The sequence below is a fragment of the Pleurodeles waltl genome, chromosome 6 (genome assembly GCF_031143425.1).
Source record: "Pleurodeles waltl isolate 20211129_DDA chromosome 6, aPleWal1.hap1.20221129, whole genome shotgun sequence".
In the NCBI taxonomy this organism is placed as follows: Eukaryota; Metazoa; Chordata; class Amphibia; order Caudata; family Salamandridae; genus Pleurodeles; species Pleurodeles waltl.
The window spans coordinates 164967354-164988396 of NC_090445.1; the positions used below are offsets into that span (position 1 = coordinate 164967354).

The following is a 21043-nucleotide window of genomic DNA, read 5'->3' on the forward strand; positions in this document are numbered from 1 at the left end:
GTGGCTACCTCTTTGTTACCCACCCTATTCTTGCAAGCAAGTATGGCAATGAAGGCAATGCAAACTGGATTTCTAACTTTGCAAATACTACCTTTACTGGTTATCTTTTGCTTGATTGCCTCGTGTTATTATGGGGAAGTTTTTATAATTTGATATATTTGAAACCCCAAACTGCCTCAGTTTCAATTTACAATCTTTATTGGCAATATAAAAACACTGTGTGGCTGGAGGTATTTACACTACCCACACTGCGGTGAAAGTCTTGGAGTTTTCCATGCATCAGGAATGGTAGCTGACTAATGAAATTGAATTCTCCCCTTAGGTGGATTGCAATAACCTCCTGGCAGGAGGTCAATATGCATTTCTATTGAGGTGTCTAAGGGTTTTGGTGTGCCTTCTGATACGCTCTGAGAGAGTACTAGAGAAACAAACAGCACTGGGCCTGGAACAATCAGAGGGGTGGCACCTGTAGTGGTGTGAGTTGCGGACCAGCTGTGCTTCTTTATCCTAAACCTACGAGATCCTTCACCCACATCCACAGCATGTTCAGCATTACATATCACTTCTATGCACCTCTAACCACCACACGTATGTGGGAAATACATGGAGCCTCCTTTCAGTCTAGGTGAAGTTTAAAAACTTTACTACCCACACACAAACCAGATAAGCATTCTGGTGGAATGGAGATGGATGAGGAGAAGGGCCAGAACACAAAACCACTCCTCTAACACCCTTTGACCTACATCAGTTTTTAGTTATGAATCAAGAGTGAAGAACAGGAAAAATGTTCTTCACAACTGCATTTCGGCTGTGTTCTACTGTTCAAGGACGACCATGTAAAGACATGGTGCAGATGTCTCATGATCTTGCATGAGAACTTTTTCAAGAAACATGCATCATTCCACAATGTGATACAAGGCAATGAAAAGTGTACTTTACTCTTATATAGTAAAAATGTTTCCAAGCGTCTTTTGGAAGATATATAGTAGAGCTATAGTATTGGTAGCTTTAGCCACCTATTGAACAAAACTCTAGGGCATAGTTTCTGTCACATTAGGTCACTGAAAAGTACAGTGATGCAACAAGAATATTGAAAAATGTTCTCAACAGGAAAAGACACAGGCTGCAAGGTGATATCAGGTAATTGTATAATCAGCATCAGCTATAACATAATTATCACTTTACAAGACAGCTGTCCTCCATTTGGAGAGGTGGGCTGAGATCTGGCCCTTTGAAAGCTTTTGACCGATTAAAACAATGTATTCAGCCTGGTTGAGGAGAGAAGTCCAATGTTGCTATGGTTATTCAAATAGTAGAACAGTCATTTGGCTAACGGGTAATTACAGCCTCTAAAGCTGTAGTGCAATGTATGCCAATTACCCAAACATTTTCCATTCAATAACCAAATTGGATTTTTCTTTTTATTTAAGCATTTGGTTACATGTTTGCGTTTTATGCAGGGCTACGTTTTGGACCACATGTGCAATAGTTCATCCCTGACCAGGGTTTAGGTTGTATTATATAATCTCTCTAAACTGAATAAAACATAATAAATACATGGAAAAAAGGAGTAACCAAGAGCATATTCCATCTGGAATTAACTGTGAAATGAATGTCAGTTATACAGACTTCCAATTGTACTGTGAAAAGTTTTAGATAAATTGAATATTTGGATAATCCAGCAATAATATGCACAAGATATCAATAGCTATTTAAGTGCTACTGTCCTTTGCTAAGGGTGTTATTAAATGGGAGGTCACTTCCAAATCAACTGGTGCATTAAAAATACCTTCTAATCTGAAACCTAGTATTTCTGCTAACACCTCTTAAGATCCTCTAACATTGGTTTCTCCTTTGCGGTATCCACTCCTGCTACCATTTTCAACACTAACAAAGAATGGCCACTTCTCCCAAAACAAGAAAGCAGCCTCTGGGCATCAGAGAGACAACCAAACTGGCTAATATTTGGCAAATATTCTTTCTTCTATATTTCACTTCTATAAAACAAACAAAAGAATATATATATATATATATATATATATATATATATATATATATATATATATGCTGAACTATACCTCAAATTAGGAGATATTAGCATTGATTTGGATTGCTCCCACATCTACTCCTAGTTTTAAGGTCGTGAATAACAAAAAGGCATAAGTTACTGATCACACTTGGAGTAACTTCCTCTGATTGTAGGGTTTCAACAGTTTACACACTGCTAGGCAACAATTCGTACAACATACATCAAACCTGAAACAACATTAGGTCTTAAGGGCTGTCCCTCTTTTACAGTGGGAAACATCCTTTCACCTCCTCCAAAAATAATCAAAGCTTATTCAATATACAGCCTATTTCCTATGGCAGTAAATAAAGTTTTGCACGCTTAAACCTACACACAGGAAAAATCTTTTGATTACAAAAATAACTTTCTGCAAACAAAATTGCAGAGAACAAGTTGTAACTCTTTTCACAGAGGCCACAGTATGTTTCGAGAATTAAATACCCACTGGATTCAAGCATGGCAGGTTTCAGGGTCACTAAATGCTCTATGCCGCCACACATCTTTAGTTGATCAATGGGGTTACTATCCCCTTCATTCTCAGTCCATACTGACCACAAAAAATATGTATCTCGCTTCATAATATATCCTGGCATTCTTATTTTCAATTTTTGTGACATTATATTATCTTTTTCAATCAAAAGCTGTGCTTTACCCTCCAATCTCGTAAAACCCATTAAAGGATACTTTTATCTTAAGAGTATAAAATGTTTACAAGACTCGGTTGAGCAGAGCACACAGTTGTGGCTTCAGTGTCCAATGACACATGAACTTCTCCTAAACTGGATGGTCCTGGGCTTGAAGGAATATCTGCCATTGCACGCAAACAACCAAAAGAACACTATTCTTCTCTCCCTTGATTTCTCTTTTTCACATATATGAATACACATATAGATATTTTATATACCTTAACTATTACAGTAATTATTTCTTACTTGACTTAGCTGCCACAAGACAAACTGTGATGGCCTCCACTCCGCAGTACCCAGTACCACTAGAAGTTTGGAGTCTCACTGCAGCACATAATAAAGAGCATAACACAGGACCAATAATGCTTGCATGCACACACCCACCACACACAGGCATATGTAGGAGCAGCGTAGAATATAATTACTGCAACAAAGCCTGAAAATCACACACAGCCACTGCTACGATGATCGGTGGGGAGGTGCATGGACGACGGCCATTTACTGCAACCAGTTGTTACATGTTCTCGGTCTCTCTTTCTATTCCAACGTATTTTAAGGCATCGGCTTGGCTATACCTAAAAAGAAGCAAAGGAAGACAGACCCCCCATGAATCACAGGCATAATATTTCCAGATTTAAAAGGCAGATTGCACACAAGTATTTCCTGATAACTGATTATAGAAGTAGCACTATAAGGATCTATTATTGGGTCCATGTGTGCAAGTTCTCATTCCTTGAAAAAGTCTTGAGTCATGAAGTAAAGTGACTCCTCCTCTCGGTGATACTGCGGATGGGCATGGACTCCATTGTTACACTCCGTTCTCACCTGACTGCAGAAAAAAGTGTACGTGTTAGTAAAGATATCCATGCATATGAGAGTATAAGAAAGGTACTGCAATGGCCACAGGTGTCCGGGGAGGAGGGCAGGAGAATGTGAATCTAAAGCACTACATGCCACGAACAGATGCTTACAGGGTAACATAATCGGTTTGATGGCAGGTATGGCTGTAGATACACATGCTCTGCATTGACTATAAAGCAGTGCCCTCGAGAAAGCAGTGCCTAACCTGTGAGTGTTGCAGTTGTTTGAAAAATTGTACGCAGCACTACCTGACCTACATATGCTTGTTGGCGTGCTAAAACATCCACACAATGATGTTTAGTGAAGGTGTGTGGAGTTGACCATGTAGCTGCTGTGCAGATTTCAGCTATTGGTATACTGCCCAAGAAATCTATAGATGCTCTTAGGAGTTTTGCCTAGGAGGTGTGGGCACAGTTCTTTTTGGTTTTGGCGTAACATGTTTGAATGCATTTAACTATCCATCTTGAAATGCCTGATTTTAACATAGGTTTCCCTGTGTGAGGGGGTGAAAAAGCAATAGAGTTGTTTGGTTTTACAAAACTCTTTAGTTCTATCAAAATAGTACATTGAAGTTTTTTTTTTACATCTAATGCATGAAGGGCTCTTTCAGCAACTGAATCAGGTTGAGGAAAAAAAAACTGTTAATTCAACTGGCTGGTTTAATCGAAAAGAAAAGGCTACCTTTGGTGGAGAATTTGGGTTATTTTGAAGGACTACCCTTTCTTTGTGTAGCTGGAAGAAAGGTTCTTCCAAGGTTAAAGCCTGGAACTCACTGTCACATCTGAGTAAAGTGATGGCTACAAAAAAAGCAACCTTCCAAAACAAAAATTGGAAAGGGCAGTTATGTAACGGTTCTAATGGTGGACCCAAAAGTCTGGTAGGTATAATGTTGAGATTCCAAATAGGTGGTGGGGAAACCCTGGTGGAATTACTCTTAAGTCCTTCTATGAATGCCTTAATGACTGGTACTTTGAAAATTGATAAATGCGGTCTGTTTTGCAGGTAAACGGCAACTGCATATGGATGCAGGCGTTTTACAGTGTTTGCTAGACTAGAGGTCTCCCAATGAAGCAGATAGCAGACAATGTTTTGAACAGTGGCATGAAGCGGGTCAATTTGTTAAATATGGCAGTAGAAATGAAAATGTCACTTACCCAGTGTACATCTGTTCGTGGCATTAGTCGCTGCAGATTCACATGTTTAGCACAGTCCGCTGCCTGGTGTTGGGCTCGGAGTATTACAAGTTGTTTTTCTTCGAAGAAGTCTTTTTTGGTCACGGGACCGAAGGACTCCTCCTTCTTCGGCTCCATTGCGCATGGGCGTCGACTCCATCTTAGATTGTTTTCCCCGCAGAGGGTGAGGATGGAGTTGTTTGCTATAAATAGTGCCCATGCAATGGAGTGAATACGTATGTACATAAAAGGTTTATAATAATTATTTACAAATGTACAAATGTTTAAGATTTAAGATTTACTTCTAAACGGCTACAGGCTTCCCGGGGAGGCGGGAGGGCACATGTGAATCTGCAGCGACTAATGCCACGAACAGATGTACACTGGGTAAGTGACATTTTCAGTTCGATGGCATATGTTGCTGCAGATACACATGTTCAGCATAGACTATAAAGCAGTTACCTCCCCTAAAAGCGGTGGTTTAGCCTGTAGGAGTTGAAGTAGTTTGGAATAATGTTCTTAGTACAGCTTGGCCCACTGTAGCTTGTTGTGCATTTAGTACGTCTACACAGTAGTGTTTAGTAAATGTATGAGGCGTAGACCAGGTTGCAGCCTTACATATTTCGCTCATAGGAATGTTTCCTAGAAAGGCCATTGTAGCACCTTTCTTTCTGGTTGAGTGTGCCTTTGGTGTAATAGGCAATTCTCTCTTGGCTTTAAGATAGCATGTTTGAATACATCTGACTATCCATCTAGCAATGCCTTGTTTAGAGATTGGATTTCCTATGTGTGGTTTTTGAAAAGCTATGAACAGTTGTTTTGTTTTCCTGATTAGCTTTGTTCTGTCAATGTAGTACATTAGTGCTCTTTTGATGTCTAATGTATGTAGTGCCCTTTCAGCCACGGAATCTGGCTGTGGGAAGAACACCTGGTAATTCTACTGTTTGATTTAAATGGAATGGTGAGATGACTTTTGGTAGAAATTTTGGATTTGTTCTTAGAACTATTTTATTTTTGTGTATTTGAATAAATGGTTCTTGTATGGTAAATGCCTGTATTTCACTTACTCTTCTGAGGGATGTGATTGCAATGAGAAATGCGACTTTCCACGTTAGATATTGCATTTCACAGGAATGCATGGGTTCGAAAGGTGGACCCATGAGTCTTGTTAAGACGATGTTAAGGTTCCATGAAGGAACTGGTGGTGTTCTTGGTGGTATAATTCTTTTTAGTCCTTCCATGAATGCTTTAATAACTGGTATTCTAAATAGAGACGATGAATGAGTAGTTTGTAGGTAAGCAGATATTGCTGCGAGGTGTATTTTTATAGATGAAAAAGCGAGGTTTGCTTTTTGCAAATGTAGTAAGTATCCCACTATGTCCTTTGTAGAGACATGCAATGGTTGGATTTGATTGGTATGGCAGTAGCAAACAAATCTTTTCCACTTAGATGCATAGCAGTGTCTAGTGGAAGCTTTTCTAGCTTGTTTTATGACCTCCATACATTCTTGTGTGAGGTCTAAGTGTCCGAATTCTAGGATTTCAGGAGCCAAATTGCTAGATTCAATGATGCTGGGTTTGGATGCCTGATCTGTTGTTTGTGTTGTGTTAACAGATCTGGTCTGTTGGGTAGTTTGACATGCGGTACTAGTGAAAAGTCTAGTAGAGTTGTGTACCAAGGTTGTCTTGCCCATGTGGGTGCTATTAGTATGAGTTTGAGTTGGTTTTGACTCAACTTGTTTACTAGATATGGAAGAAGCGGGAGAGGGGGAAAAGCGTATGCAAATATCCCTGACCAACTCATCCATAGAGCATTGCCTTGTGATTCGCGGTGTGGGTACCTGGATGCGAAGTTTTGGCATTTTGCGTTTTCTTTTGTTGCGAACAAATCTATCTGGGGTGTTCCCCAAATTTGAAAGTATTTGTTCAGAATTTGGGGGTGAATTTCCCATTCGTGGACTTGTTGGTGGTCTCGCGAAAGGTTGTCTGCTAGTTGGTTTTGGATCCCTGGAATAAATTGTGCTATTAGGCGAATGTTGTTGTGAATCGCCCACTGCCATATTTTTTGTGTTAGGAGGCACAATTGTGTTGAGTGTGTTCCTCCTTGTTTGTTTAAATAATACATTGTTGTCATGTTGTCTGTTTTGACAAGAATGTATTTGTGTGTTATTATGGGTTGAAAGGCTTTTAACGCTAGAAATACTGCTAACAGTTCTAGGTAATTGATATGAAATTTTGTTTGGTGTACATCCCATTGTCCTTGAATGCTGTGGTGATTGAGGTGTGCTCCCCACCCTGTCATGGAAGCATCTGTTGTTATAACGTATTGAGGCACTGGGTCCTGAAATGTCCGCCCTTTGTTTAAATTGTTGCTGTTCCACCATAGAAGCGAGAGGTATGTTTGGCGGTCTACCAACACCAGATCTTGAAGTTGACCCTGTGCCTGTGACCATTGTGATGCTAGGCACTGTTGTAAGGGTCGCATGTGTAGTCTTGCGTTTGGGACAATGGCTATGCATGATGACATCATGCCTAGAAGTTTTAGCACCAATTTTGCTTGTATTTTTTGGTTTGGAAACATAGCACTTATTACTTTGTGGAATGCTTGCACTCTTTGTGGACTTGGAGTGGCAATTCCTTTTGATGTGTTGATGGTTGCTCCTAGATATTGTTGTTTCTGACACGGTTCGAGGTGTGATTTTGTATAGTTGATGGAGAAACCCAGTTTGTGAAGGGTTTGTATGACATATGTGGTGTCGTTTGTGCACTTCTTTACTGTATTGGTCTTGATTAGCCAATCGTCCAGGTAGGGAAACACGTGTATCTGTTGTCTTCTGATATGTGCTGCTACTACTGCTAGACATTTTGTGAACACTCTTGGTGCAGTTGTTATTCCGAATGGTAAGACTTTGAATTGGTAATGTATTCCTTTGAATACGAACCTTAGGTACTTTCTGTGAGAAGGGTGTATCGGTATATGAAAGTACGCATCTTTTAGGTCTAATGTGGTCATGTAATCCTGCTGTTTGAGCAGTGGAATGATGTCTTGTAGTGTGACCATGTGGAAGTGGTCTGATATGATGTAGGTATTTAGTGTCCTGAGATCTAATATTGGTCTTAATGTTTTGTCTTTTTTTGGAATTAGAAAGTACAGGGAGTAAACTCCTGTGTTTTTTTGTTGTACTGGTACTAGCTCTATTGCATCCTTTTGCAGTAGTGCTTGAACTTCTAGTCCTAAAAGTTCTAAATGTTGTGGTGACATTTTGCGTGTTTTTGGAGGGATGTTTGGTGGGAATGTGTGGAATTTTATGCAATATCCATGTTGGATTATTGCTAATACCCAATTGTCTGTTGTAATCTGTTGCCAAGATTGGTAGAATTGGCTTAGTCTTCCCCCCACTGGTGTTGAGTGAAGGGGTTGTGTGACTTGAAAGTCACTGTTTAGGTGGAGGTGTTTTTGGAGTTTGGAATCTTCCCCTACTCCTTGGGAATTGACCCCCTCTATATCCCCTGAAACCTCCCCTTTGGAATGAACCCTGATATGGTGTGGTTCTTGTTTGTTGGCTGGTGGTGTCTGTGGGTTGGCCACGAAACCCCCCTCTAAATGGTGTTTTTCTAAAAGAGTCTCTGCTCTGCGGGGAGTAGAGTGCGCCCATGGCTTTGGCCGTGTCTGTGTCCTTTTTAAGTTTTTCAATGGCTGTGTCCACTTCAGGGCCAAAAAGTTGTTTCTCGTTGAAGGGCATATTAAGGACAGCCTGCTGGATTTCAGGTTTGAAGCCTGAAGTGCATAGCCAAGCGTGTCTCCTTATGGTGACAGCAGTGTTGACTGTTCTTGCTGCAGTATCGGCTGCGTCCAGTGAAGAGCGGATTTGATTGTTTGAGATCGTTTGTCCCTCTTCAACTATTTGCTGCGCCCTTTTTTGGTATTCCTGGGGAAGATGGTCTACGAGAAGTTGCATCTCGTCCCAGTGTGCGCGGTCATATCTGGCCAGCAGCGCTTGTGAATTTGCGATGCGCCACTGGTTGGCTGCCTGTGATGCTACTCTTTTTCCTGCCGCATCAAATTTTCGGCTTTCTTTGTCCGGAGGTGGGGCGTCGCCAGATGTATGGGAATTTGCTCTCTTGTGAGCTGCCCCTACTACCACGGAGTCAGGTGGTAACTGCGAAGTAATAAACACTGGGTCTGTGGGTGGTGGTTTGTATTTCTTATCCACCCTTGGGGTGATGGCTCTTGATTTTACGGGCTCTTCAAAAATTAGTTTTGCGTGCCGTAAAATCCCTGGTAGCATTGGGAGACATTGATATTGGCTGTGTGTAGCCGAGAGGGTGTTAAATAAAAAATCATCCTCTATAGGATCGGAATGCAGTTGGACATTGTGGAATTCTGCTGCCCTAGCCACCAGTTGCGAGTATGAGGTACTGTCCTCTGGCGGTGACGGCTTTGTGGGGTATGAATCGGGATCATTGTCCGGCACTGGGGTGTCATACAGGTCCCAAGCGTCTTGATCCTGATCGTCATGACTTATGGTAGTTTGCGCTGGTGAGTGCATTTGTGGCGGTGTTTGTGCCGGCGATGCCTGTGGTGGAGAGGGCGGAGGCGTGACTTTTTTAACCACTTTGGCTTGTGGTTGTGCGTCATCCTTTGGAAGTCCGATCCTTCTTTTCCTCATTATTGGGGGAAGGGTTGATATCTTCCCTGTGTCTTGCTGGATGTACTCTTTTGTGTGTAGTCCGATTCTACACTTTGGAGCTCTTGTCCATATTTGTGCATCTGGCCACTTATTCCTTGTTCCTCTGTGTAGGATGAAGGTGTGGAACTTTTCGGCGCCGAGAGATCTTTTTTCGGCTTCGGCGCCGACAGGATTTTTGTGGCTTTCGGCAGTGTGTCTCGATGCCGATGTTTTTCGGTGCCGGCATCTTGCTTTTGCCTCTCGGCGCCGCTATCTCGGCTCCGAGGTTGCTCCATGGCGGTCCCTCGACCGGAGTCGGGTGTCTTCGCTATGGGCGTGCCCTTTTTCGGCGCCTTCGACGGCTCGCCGGTTTTATGGGTCGAGCCATGGCCTGTTGGCAGTGGCGTCCCCTGGGCTTTTGTCTTCTCAATGGTTTTACTTTTCGACGTCTTACTCACTGTTTGTAGCTGTTCTTCGACGTCGGAGTCTCCGGATTCTGATTCCGGAACCGAGAATGTTTCCTCTTCCTCGTCGAAACGTTGTTTTGTCGGCGTAGAAGCCATTTGAAGACGCCTGGCTCTTCGGTCCCGGAGTGTTTTTCTGGACCGGAGTGCTGATCTGTATAAGGATACTTACTGTGACATTTTGGGCAGAAACGAAACGGGGTCCGTTCCATCGGCTTCGATGTCGCACGCGGTCGGGCCGACCAGGCCCCGATGGGGGATCGAAACTACCCCAAAATCTTCCGATGATCGGTGTCGATGTACCTAACTATCCCGATACCGAACGGAACAATACCGACGCTTTCTTCCGAGATTCTGACTAACTTTCCGAACCGAAACACGGAGCGAAAAGGAATACGTCCGAACCCGACAGCGGAAAAAAACAATCTAAGATGGAGTCGACGCCCATGCGCAATGGAGCCGAAGAAGGAGGAGTCCTTCGGTCCCGTGACCAAAAAAGACTTCTTCGAAGAAAAACAACTTGTAATAATCCGAGCCCAACACCAGGCAGCGGACTGTGCTAAACATGTGTATCTGCAGCAACATATGCCATCGAACATAAATATTTTCCACTTAGCAGCATAACATGCTCTGGTTGTAAGTTTATGCGCTTCTTTGAGAATGGTCATACATTGTGATGGAAGACGGAGGTAACCAAACACTATGAGCCAAATCGCAAGGTTGAGTTCCTTTGGATTTGGGTGCTTGATTACTTCAAGGTTTTGAGTGAAAAGATCTGGGTTAAGGGGAAGATTCTCGTGAGGCACTACAGAAAGTTTTAGTAGAGTGGTGAACCATGGTTGTCGAGCCCAAGTGGGTGCTATGAGAATAAGGGTAAGAGACGTTTGCCTGAGTTTCCAAACCACAAATGAAAGAAGAGGAAGAGATGGAAATGTGTAGGCAAATATCCCTGTTTAGTTCATCCATAGAGCATTGCCCTTGTATAGTGGGTGCGGGAGCCTAGAAGAGAAGTCTGGCCATTTTGCATTGTCTGCGGTTGCAAAACGTTCGATCTGTGGAAACTCCTGCCCACTCGTGGACTTGTTGCTACAACCTCTGAGGAGGTCGGTGGAATTGTCTTCTCCTGGGAGGTGTTCCACTAATAGGTGAATGTTGAGATGTATTGCCCAACGCCAAATCATCCAAGACAATCATAATAACTGTACAGAGTGTCCCCCCCACCCACAATTTTTGTAAATAGAGCATGGCTGTTGTATTGTCTGTCCAGACCACGGCAACTTTACCTTTCAGGTGGACTAGAAAAGCTTTCAGTGCTAGGTGAACTGCCTTATGCTCCAGGTAGTTAATGTAAAGGGTCTGATGTCTGTTGTCCCAGAGACCCTGAACTGTGAGATTCCATGAGTGTGCTCCCCATCCTGAGTGATGCATCTGCTGTGAGAATGATCTGGGGGAACAGGGTCTAGGAACGGCCACCTTTTTTGTGTTCCACCACTGCAGAGAGTGATATGTGCGGCTGTCTACCAATACTAGATCTTGTAACTGACCCTGTGACCATTGATGCCAGACATTCTTGCAGTGGTTGCATACGTTGTCTCGCACATGGCACTATTGTAATACAAGATGCCATCATGCCTAAAACTTTAAACTGCCACAAACCTGAGATATTTGCGATGCGCTGGATGTACTGGATATGAAAGTACGCGCCAATCATGTCTAGTGCAGATATAAAGTCACCTTGTTGTTTTGTGGTTAATCACATCCTTTAAAGTTACCATATAGAAGTGCTCTGAGGGTATTTTACAATTGAATGACTCGAGGTCTAATATAGGCCGAAGTGAACTGTCTTTTTTGGGAATAAGGAAGTATACGGAATATACTCGTGAGCCTTGCTGTTGGGAGGCGGGATGTTTGGAGGTGTTCTTATGAACTCCAGACAATAACCATGTTGGAGAATATCCAACAACTACTGATCTGATGTGATGTTTTCCCAGTTGTGAAAGAAGTGTTGAAGTCTTCCCCCGACAGGTGTTAAATGATCAGAGGGAATGAGGAAAGAATCACTGTTGTGAGGTGGAGGGTGCGTTGCGAGGGGACCCACCCTTTGGAATTGTTTCATCTAAATATGCGACTGTAGTATCCCCTTGAAAGAAAGGTGTGATGCTGTTGCCTATAGGAGAAGGTAGGCATCTATGTGGGACTTTGAAAGGAACTAGGAAGGGTAGGCATTTGTAATGTTCCCATGGATTTTGTAACTTCTGTGTCCTTTTTCATTTTCTTTAGTGTTTGGTCCACCTGCGGACCAAACAAATGTTGCTGATCAAAAGGAGCATTTAGGAGTGCCTGCTGCACTTCTGGCTCAAAGCCAGGTATGTGCAGCCAAGTGTTTCTTTGCAGCAGTATGCTGGTACTGGTATCTCTGGCAGCTGTGTCCTCTGAAACCAGGGCACCTCTGATTGAGTTATTGGAAATAAGCTTACCAACCCTTGGGTGTTGGCAATTCATCAATGGTTGGCTGCTTGTGCTGAAACTCCCCCCCACCCTCCTGACGCATCAATGAGTCTAGACTCTATCTGGTGGACAGTCATCAGCTGTTGTCTGCGAACTTGCTCTTTTGCAGACATTAGAAACTATCAGCGAGTCTGAGGGTAGTTGACCCTTGATGGAAGGTGGGTCTGAGGGTGCAACTTTGTACTTTTTATCCACCCTTGGTGTAATAACTTGTGCCCGCACTGGATCTTTAAAAATCTCATATGAGTGGCAGAGCATCCCATTCAACATGGACAGATATTGACATGCCCTAATGGAAGTTGAGAATGTGTTGAAAAGAAAATCCTCCTCAATCCAGTGTTTGTGTGAAGGGACCTGGTGGTATGTAGCCGACTTAGCAATGAATTCTTGGAAGAATGTTGCATCATCTGGTGGTAAAGGTTTAGCTGGGTATAGGTCTTGGTCAGTATCCCATGAGGATCAATTTCATCCCATGGATCTGTGGGCTACTGATCTGAGTCGTCTTCTCCTCTTTGATCCCCAATGTAAGATTGTGGAGAGCCCTGTGGAGTAACGTCTTCTATATCACTGTATATAATGTGGTGAATGATGTGGTGGTAGAGGAGGTGCAGGAGAAGCAGGCAAAGGTGGCTGAATAGGAGTGGTAGCATTGGCCTTCTTTTTTGGAGGTACAGGAAGAACAATGGCCTCCCCCAAAAGAAAGCTGGCATTTGGATAGAGTAGGCACTGCCTGTGCTGCAGCTTTGCCAAGATCCGACCAGTAGAAGGCTGAAGGTGGACCTTCCTTTTATTTCAGATAGAATCTTTCATTTATAGTATCTAGGATCGGTTCTGGTGCCGAAATGGAAGGTTTTGGTGCTGAACTTGGCCTCGGTTTTGGAACTGAGGTGGTTGGAGTTAAATTGGTGGAAGTTGTGGTACTAGGAGACGATGAGGTAGAAGGTCGGCTCAGCAGCAAGACTGGTCAGCTCAGTACTGCAGAGGTCAGTTTCGGCCTGATTTCAGTGCCGGGCCCGAGGGCAGAGCATCCTTAGCAGATGTTCGGTGCCGACCATGGCCTGTCAGCAGCGGTGGCCTGGGAGCTGTAATTGTGGTCTGAACCAAATGCCTTTCAGTAGACTGGACAGAGGCATGGGTACTCACTACACGTTGTCCTGAAGGAAGATCTTGGATCTGCATGCCAAACTCAACTTCGGAGTCTGATTCGGAGTTCAGGTTGGAAAGGGCCTCCTCTTCTGCCGCCAAGGCCTCATGCAGTTCTTCCACTTTTGAAGCATCATGGTAACAGAAGATGTCTGGTGTCTCTTCCAGAGCTCTGCACTGCATTTCCTTCCAATGTGCTCGATGATCCCAGAACTTTATTTTGATCAAAAAAGATTTAAGGCCTCACAGTTCTCCTCCTGGTTAGGAGACAGACCCAGGTTACAAATCTGAACGATGTCAGTGTATGAGTATTTTGCATGGCAGCTGGGACAGAACCGAAATGGAGTCTGTTCCACTAGCAGCACATTGTCGGTTGAATCCAATGAGATGAGAAAGATGGCCCGAAAGGGCAAGGTCTGAAGGCTGTGAGTGTGATGGGTGACAATTTTCTTCTGTTTTTGAAGGGCAAGAGTGAAACGCGAACGAAAACAAAACCGACAGATATAGAGCAATACAAAGGACTGAAGGAAGCCCAAAAATGGTCTCGAACCAGAACACTGAAGAACATGTCCAAACCCGGTGGCAGAAAGAAAACAATCTAATATTGGAATCAATGCCCATGCACAATATCAAAGAGAGGAGGAGTCACTTTAGCTCCTGACTCAAAAGACTGCTTCAAAGAAGGACAACTTGCACACATCGGAATCAACACTAGATGGCAACAGTATGCAGAGCATGTGTATCTACAGCCACACATGCCATCTAACAGAAATGTTTCATTTTCTATTTTATGCCAATAAACCAGAACAATTATTTACAAATCGATATAGAACTTGCTAATACACTTCTAGGCCCATTAGTTACTTTTCACAGCTTTCTATGTCGGAAGTGCAGAGGCATAAAGTGCACTGATGTTGGTGTGTCCAAACTAGGGCCCTGAAAGGGAGACTCTGTAACCCTAGAAATCTGTCCACAGAGCAGGGAGGAATGGTTTGGTGGGTAAGAAATCTGTGGCTGGATTTTGTCTCTACTAGATAGTATGTTACTGAAGGTATGTAACTTGTTCATCTGATGGAGACCTCTAACCGCAGATTGCTTACCTTTCAATATATACCTAAGCCATTCTGCCCTTGGTGGTGGACTGAGGACAAATCTTCTAAACTAGAAAGTCCTGCAGGACCAAACGGGTGAAATACCAGTACCTGTGGACCTAACTGTTCAGGCAGTAGTGTTGGTAAATATGTGCAGGGTTGCCCACGTTGCTACCTGGGTAATGTCCATGACTGGGATTCCACGTGCTAATGCAATGGTTCCAGCTTTTTCACTGGTGGAATGGGCTCTCAAGCGGCTGATTTTTCGCCAAAGCATAGCAGATCTTTAAATAGACAATGATCCAGCTCGAAATGTTTCACTTCTTGACATGCCCAACCTTTCTTTGCGCCAACAAACCCCACAAAGAGTTGGTCGTTCACCCAGAACTCTTTTGTTCAGTCAAGGTAGAACAACAGTGCTCTTCTCGGGTCCAGATGGTAGAGTTGCTCCTCTTCTTTAGAGGAATATGGAGGAGCGTAAAAATGTGGGCAGGGTGACTGACTGGCCCACATGAAATGGAGTCGACACTTTCAGGAGGCAAGAGGCCCTAGTGTGAAGCACCAATTTGACTGGAAAAACAGACAGAAATGGAGGCTTGGATGAAAAAGCCTGCATCTCACTCACCCTTTGGACTGATGTGTTTGCCATTAGAAAGGCTGTCTTGATGGTCAATCAATCAATCAGGAATTTGTAAAGCGCACTACTCACCCGTGAGGGTCACAAGGCGCTGAGGGGCGGGGGAGACGAGGTGCTGCTACTGCTCAAACAGCCTGGTCTTGAGAAGTTCCTGAAGGTAAGGAAGTCTTTCGTTTGTCGCAGGTGGGTGGGAAGAGTGTTCCACATTTTGGCGGCGAGGTGCAAAAATGATCTACCGCTGGTTGTAGTTCTGCGTATGCGTGGGACGGTTGTGAGGTCGGTGGAGCGGAGGTACCGGGTCGGGGTGTAGAAGGAGAGTCGTCTGTTGAGGTATTCTGGTCCGATGTTGTGCAGTGCTTTGTAAGCGAGGGTGAGGAGTTTGAAGGTGATTCTCTTGTTGACTGGGAGCCAGTGCAGGTTTCTCAGGTGGTCTGTGATGTGGCAGTGGATGTCCAGGATGAGGCGTGCAGAGGCGTTCTGTTACGCAGCTGGAGGGGACAATGATGCAGAGGCTCAAAAGGAGCATACATTAGGTAGGTGAGAACAATATTGAGGTCCCACTGAGGCATAATGAATGATGAAGGGGAAACATATGTGCAATTCCTTTAAGAAATCTATTTACAATAGGGGACTTAAGGAGAGAGGGTTGGTCATGCTACCACAGGAAGGCAGTCGGAGAAGAAAGATACCTCTTAAGAGTACCAAGAACAAAGCTCTGCTGGGCACAGGTAGGAATGAAAAAAAGAATATCAGAGCAATGCAGAAAGAGGGTGGATAGACTTCAGTACAATAATTTACAAACCTTTGCCAATGGCAGGTGTACACCGTCTTAGTGGAGGGACGCCTGGCTGCCAGAATAATATTACAGACTTCAGAAGGAAGGTTATCAACTATCACTGCTAAATGTCCATGTAGGAAGGCAGAAAGTTGACAGGTTCAGGTGGAGAACCCTCCCCTGCTGCTGGGACAGAAGATCTAGTGTCTGCTCTGAGGTGCTACAGGTTAACAAGTCATCCTGTGCCTGGGCTGATGAGCAGGGAGCTTGAGGACTGACCAGAAGGAACTTTCCTAGCAGTTGAAGAAAAGTGATACCAAGTCATTTTCACCTCTGGAGGACCAGGACAAGGTGTTGAGGCATGCTCAGGAAGGTAACCCTGTAGGTAAGGCAAGTAAAAATATATAAAAAATTAAAATACATTTTTTTTTTTAAAAAGAGATAATCCTACTGAGCTTTCAAAACCAGTACAGTAGGACCTCGCAGAAAAGGTATCAAGATCCATGAAGCAATACCCAGCTACAGTTTCTAACCTTCACCCACTGGAAGATTTTCACATTAAAAAAAAGGCTGCAGGTAGAACTTTGGCCCATGGTGAGTTTGGAAATCTACCTGACTGATAACACACCCTTGGCAGCTGTGCAATCCAGCACTGTTCTGCTCAGGAGCTTTTGCAGCCAAAACCAATGGCTTTGGGAGGAGATGAACACAAAGCATCAGACTTAGAGGGGCCCTTGCCGACCACAGCCTTAGTCTGAAAAGAAAGTCCAAATCTTTCATTAGGGCAAGGTCTAAGTCTGAAGGTATTTACCTTGACCGCAAAGTGCTTGGTATTTCTGACCTCTGCTCCTTTGCAGCCAGCCTAAAATTACACTTAGGAGTCGGTCAATCGAAATTGTTGCATTTTAACTGCGCTTTACTCTTTTTAGGTGCTTTTTGCCATAAAACTTCAAAATTCATATTTTTGACTCCCCTTAACCTATCTGATGAACTTGCTGTCTTTTCTGCTCATTATTTTGTCTCTATTTTCCTTAATTGGTTTCATTGTGTTCTTTACTTTAAAATTAGTGGCATGGCTTGGACATAGTACACAAACATAGGGATATTGCGGGCTGCATGTGCCTTAGCTGCCAGGGGTTAAGTAAAAACTCTTTCAGAATTGTGTGCTTACCTGACCAGATTATGTTTATTAAGTGGTCAGCTTTGCCTCTGCCCCCTTCTCAGTTTTTATTGATGAATTAGATGCTGGTGTTTTGTTTTAAAAACGTAACACTCACAAATTAAACAAATATTGATTTATCTACAGATATTTGTATCATACTTTCCTTTAAAAAATTGAATGGAGTGATGGGAAGTAATCGGGTGAAAACTGCAACACGTAAGAGAAATGTGATGCTATTGCAGGGTATCCTAATGAAGAATACTAGATCATGGATATGTAAAGGTGTGAACGTTTTTCATTCCCAACTTTGAGAAGCTTTTTAAAAAAAAAAAAAAGAAAATCTCCAAAATCTTTGCACAACATCTTCCACAACTGAAGTTTAACAGGGTTGGAATTCTTTGCAAACTCTAAAATATGTGTAATGTTTGCAACTTCATCGACTTTGAGGACTAAGGGGGTTATTCTAACTTTGGAGGAGTGTTAATCCGTCCCAAAAGTGACGGTAAAGTGACGGATATACCACCAGCCGTATTACGAGTTCCATAGGATATAATGGACTTGTAATACGGCTGGTGGTAAATCCGTCACTTTTGGGACGGATTAACACTCCTCCAAAGTTAGAATAACCCCCTAAGTTTGAAAGTTCACTCACCCCTACACTAGTCATTGTGCAAGTTATACCTCTGACCATGGCTCTGCACATAAACATATCAACAGAACCGAATTGCATGGCACAATTCTCCAAATACACAATGAGTATGGTATGATGAACGAATTAAAATGACTAACAGTGGATGATGTAGTACACATAAACCGACAATTGGCAGCCCTCTTACTAAATGTATTTTTTATATTTTTCCTAGTTCTTTATCCATTTTTTTCAGGTATTTGTTACAATTAGGGAGGAATGAAAAATAAAGGATGAATGACAACATGTTTTATGTAACCGTGTGACTCTGCCAGGAAACAAGCATGCTTCTTGCTCACCTGTAGTCAAAGAAGAGCTCCTCGCCGGCCTGGATTGCTCTTTTGGCAAAGATTCCTATTCTGTGATCCCCATTCACCATCACCACTGTAATGATAACACAACACAGTCAAACGCCCCAGTATTCAACATGTTGTTAGCTAATGCAGTCAGTCTGAAGGATGGACTTTGATGTAACATAATACTCTTAGAATCTGGGCAGAGGAGTGCCTTGACATGGAAAGCTTGCAAACATGAGTTGTGCGAGATGAGCTCTTCAATTGCACATCTTCATACTACAATTCCATACACTTGGTGTGACAAAAATATAAAAATCTTCTGTGAATGCACCATATGAATATTTTCTTCGAGCATGACACAAGTAACAATAACAGGATATCTGATATTCACACCCATCACACCCCATTCCATGATGGTGTAGGAGGAAACCCACAAATTGACCAGAACGGTGGAATGGGGTTCAGCCTGCAGGACTGTACTTAGCCCAGAGTCGGAATAATGGGAGTTAGGCACCTTGGGGGATTGCTCTACTTGTTTGTGTTAAGTCATGTACCAGCTATGTGGCAGCTATTTCAAGTTGCCCGGTCATGCTGCTGGTTAGGTGCTCCACAATGCAGCAGATTGTCTGTCATTTGTTGTCATGAAGCTGCACTCAACTTCTTTTCCCATCACACATTAAATTCTCTCAAAACCCACAACCTTCTTACTCCCTTAAATGTTTGTCTCTAGGTGCTAAATCTTGCTCTGTTAATTTCATAACAGGTTTCTTACTTAACGTGCAATCAAGAAATCTTTTTCTTTAAAAGACCTGATTTCGGAGGACAAAGCAGGTATTGGCACCTTACCAAAATCTGGTTCAAGGAAGAATGCAGTGCTACAATGAATGATCTTAGTCCGGACTGACTACTTGATTTCTGTTTATTGCTTTTATAAACGGGGTAGGAGACTCACATTTCTGGCCAAAATGGCCTGAAATGCCCTAAATGTTATTTCTGATGACTTCTAGTGATAACCTAGGCAAAACGCAACGGAGTGCTGTACACGGTCAAAGTTCCGCATAAAGCTAATGAGACGTAGGAGATGCAGCTCGTTTGTAGATTGTTGAAATGTTCGCAATAACATGGTCTAACTTAAAATGAGACCTTCATCTTAATTTTGGGCGATTTCCATTTACATTTTTAGAATGGGTCATAAGCACAAACTGCCAGGAATTAAGAGATTTTTTTTCTTGTTTGATCTCACTTGGTGCTCCCTTCTCATACTAAGGGGCATGCATTTTAAACTGTTTGCTGTAACATGCTCTATGCCAAAAGTATTACACAATTGCATTCCTTTTTCCTGTACATCCCCTCTGTCCTGAAGAAAAGGTTAAACAGTCTGGACTTAAGAGTTAGCGCAAGCAGAATTACATTTCTGCTGATTTGCTAACTTATCTATTTAAATTAAAAAAATTCCCCTCTGAGACTGATCCTCGACCATTACTTGACAACTACACAACTCGACTCACAGTATCTTTCGAACAGATTGGTCCTCTGAAGATGGAGGTAGTCCAACATTCTTGCTCTCCCTGTGATTAGTTCTCAGTGGAGCTTTTTAGAAATTAAATAGTCCCTGGATAGTCTTCAACACCAATGGTATTACAAGTAAGCTTTGCCTTTTATAACATAAATTGGAAAATCTTAGTCACTGCTATAAACTCTGTATAAAGACTGCAACGGCCATCTTCTTGTTCAATAACATTTCTAATGCTCCCAATGTGGCAGATGGTATATATTCCATCATAAGGCAACTCAAAGATCCACCTAAGGCTTGTGATATGTTTATTTCTGTTAACAAATGCAATCAAATTGCAGATGTTATTTAGAACAACATTTTGATTTTGAAGACATGCAGAGCTGCCTTCCATCTTATGTTTCATACTTTTTACCCTTGCCCACCAGGTGCTCAATTCTTCTTTCCCCTCTTCGCAATGAGGACTTCTCTCTTCAGGTTCACAATAGAAAACCTTACAGATCCTCCACAAATATTCTTCTAGCTAAGCTGCATCAAACACTCTCTGCTGGAACAGTCATTGCTGTGCTCCATTTTAAATGCTTAATTATCTTCTCAAGAGGGTTCAAACTTGCTTGTGTAACCCCCTTATTTAAGAAGCTTTCACTGAATCTTGAGAATTTGTCTAATTATTGACCTGTTGCCCAACTTCGCTATCTGAATTATTAGAAAGAGCAGTGTATTTACACATTTAAAAGAATTTGCGCAATAGAATAATCTTTATCTGCTCAAAGCACAGAGATGATTGTTGCGACGACCTGGGTTAAGTGTACTGATGCTAATGTCCCAAAAGCCATAATTGGGCTTGATTTGCATACCACATTTGATACTTTAGACCACAAGATTCTGCTGCTTAGGCTTAATAAACTTACCTTCATGGATCCTGCTTGAGATGGTTTGGTAATTTCTTGTCTAACAGATGGCAATAGGATGCTTTTTCTTCCTACATTTTTCGGTGAGTCCCTCAGGGCTACATTCTGCTTCCATTTCTGATTACTGTGTATATGATTCAATTGGATGGAATCCATTCAATCATTTTGCATTTGTTGTTCTGTCTAAGCTCAGCCAAACCTGCTGTGGTTAGCTTCTGCTTTTTTCAGTTTTGCACCCTTAGAACACATTTCCTCTTTTTCCCTTTCCTCACAAATGACACATTTTGAATACTTTTAATTCTGCCTGGCGGGATTACTGTAATCTTTTTTACCTGTACCTAACCCAATGCACCATGCGTAAGCTGAAACAGGGCCAAAATAATGCCACCAGATTAGCG

At 42.7% G+C, this 21043-nt stretch overlaps 1 protein-coding gene across 4 annotated transcripts in view; it reads right to left on the reverse strand.

Moving 5' to 3' along the window:
• Positions 1 to 2678: 2678 nt before the first annotated feature.
• EZH1 (enhancer of zeste 1 polycomb repressive complex 2 subunit) overlaps positions 2679 to 21043 on the reverse strand; it is a 205650-nt gene continuing 187285 nt past the window's right edge. For 3 of the 4 annotated variants that reach the window (XM_069237723.1, XM_069237725.1, XM_069237722.1), the window contains 2 exons: positions 18225 to 18309; positions 2679 to 3329 (listed from right to left, as the gene is read on the reverse strand). In XM_069237723.1, the coding sequence (XP_069093824.1) occupies positions 3269 to 3329; positions 18225 to 18309 (146 nt within the window). In that variant the 3' untranslated portion in view covers positions 2679 to 3268. Of the gene's footprint in view, positions 3330 to 18220; positions 18310 to 21043 lie in introns of those variants that run through there. The other variant, XM_069237724.1, reaches the window with a different exon arrangement.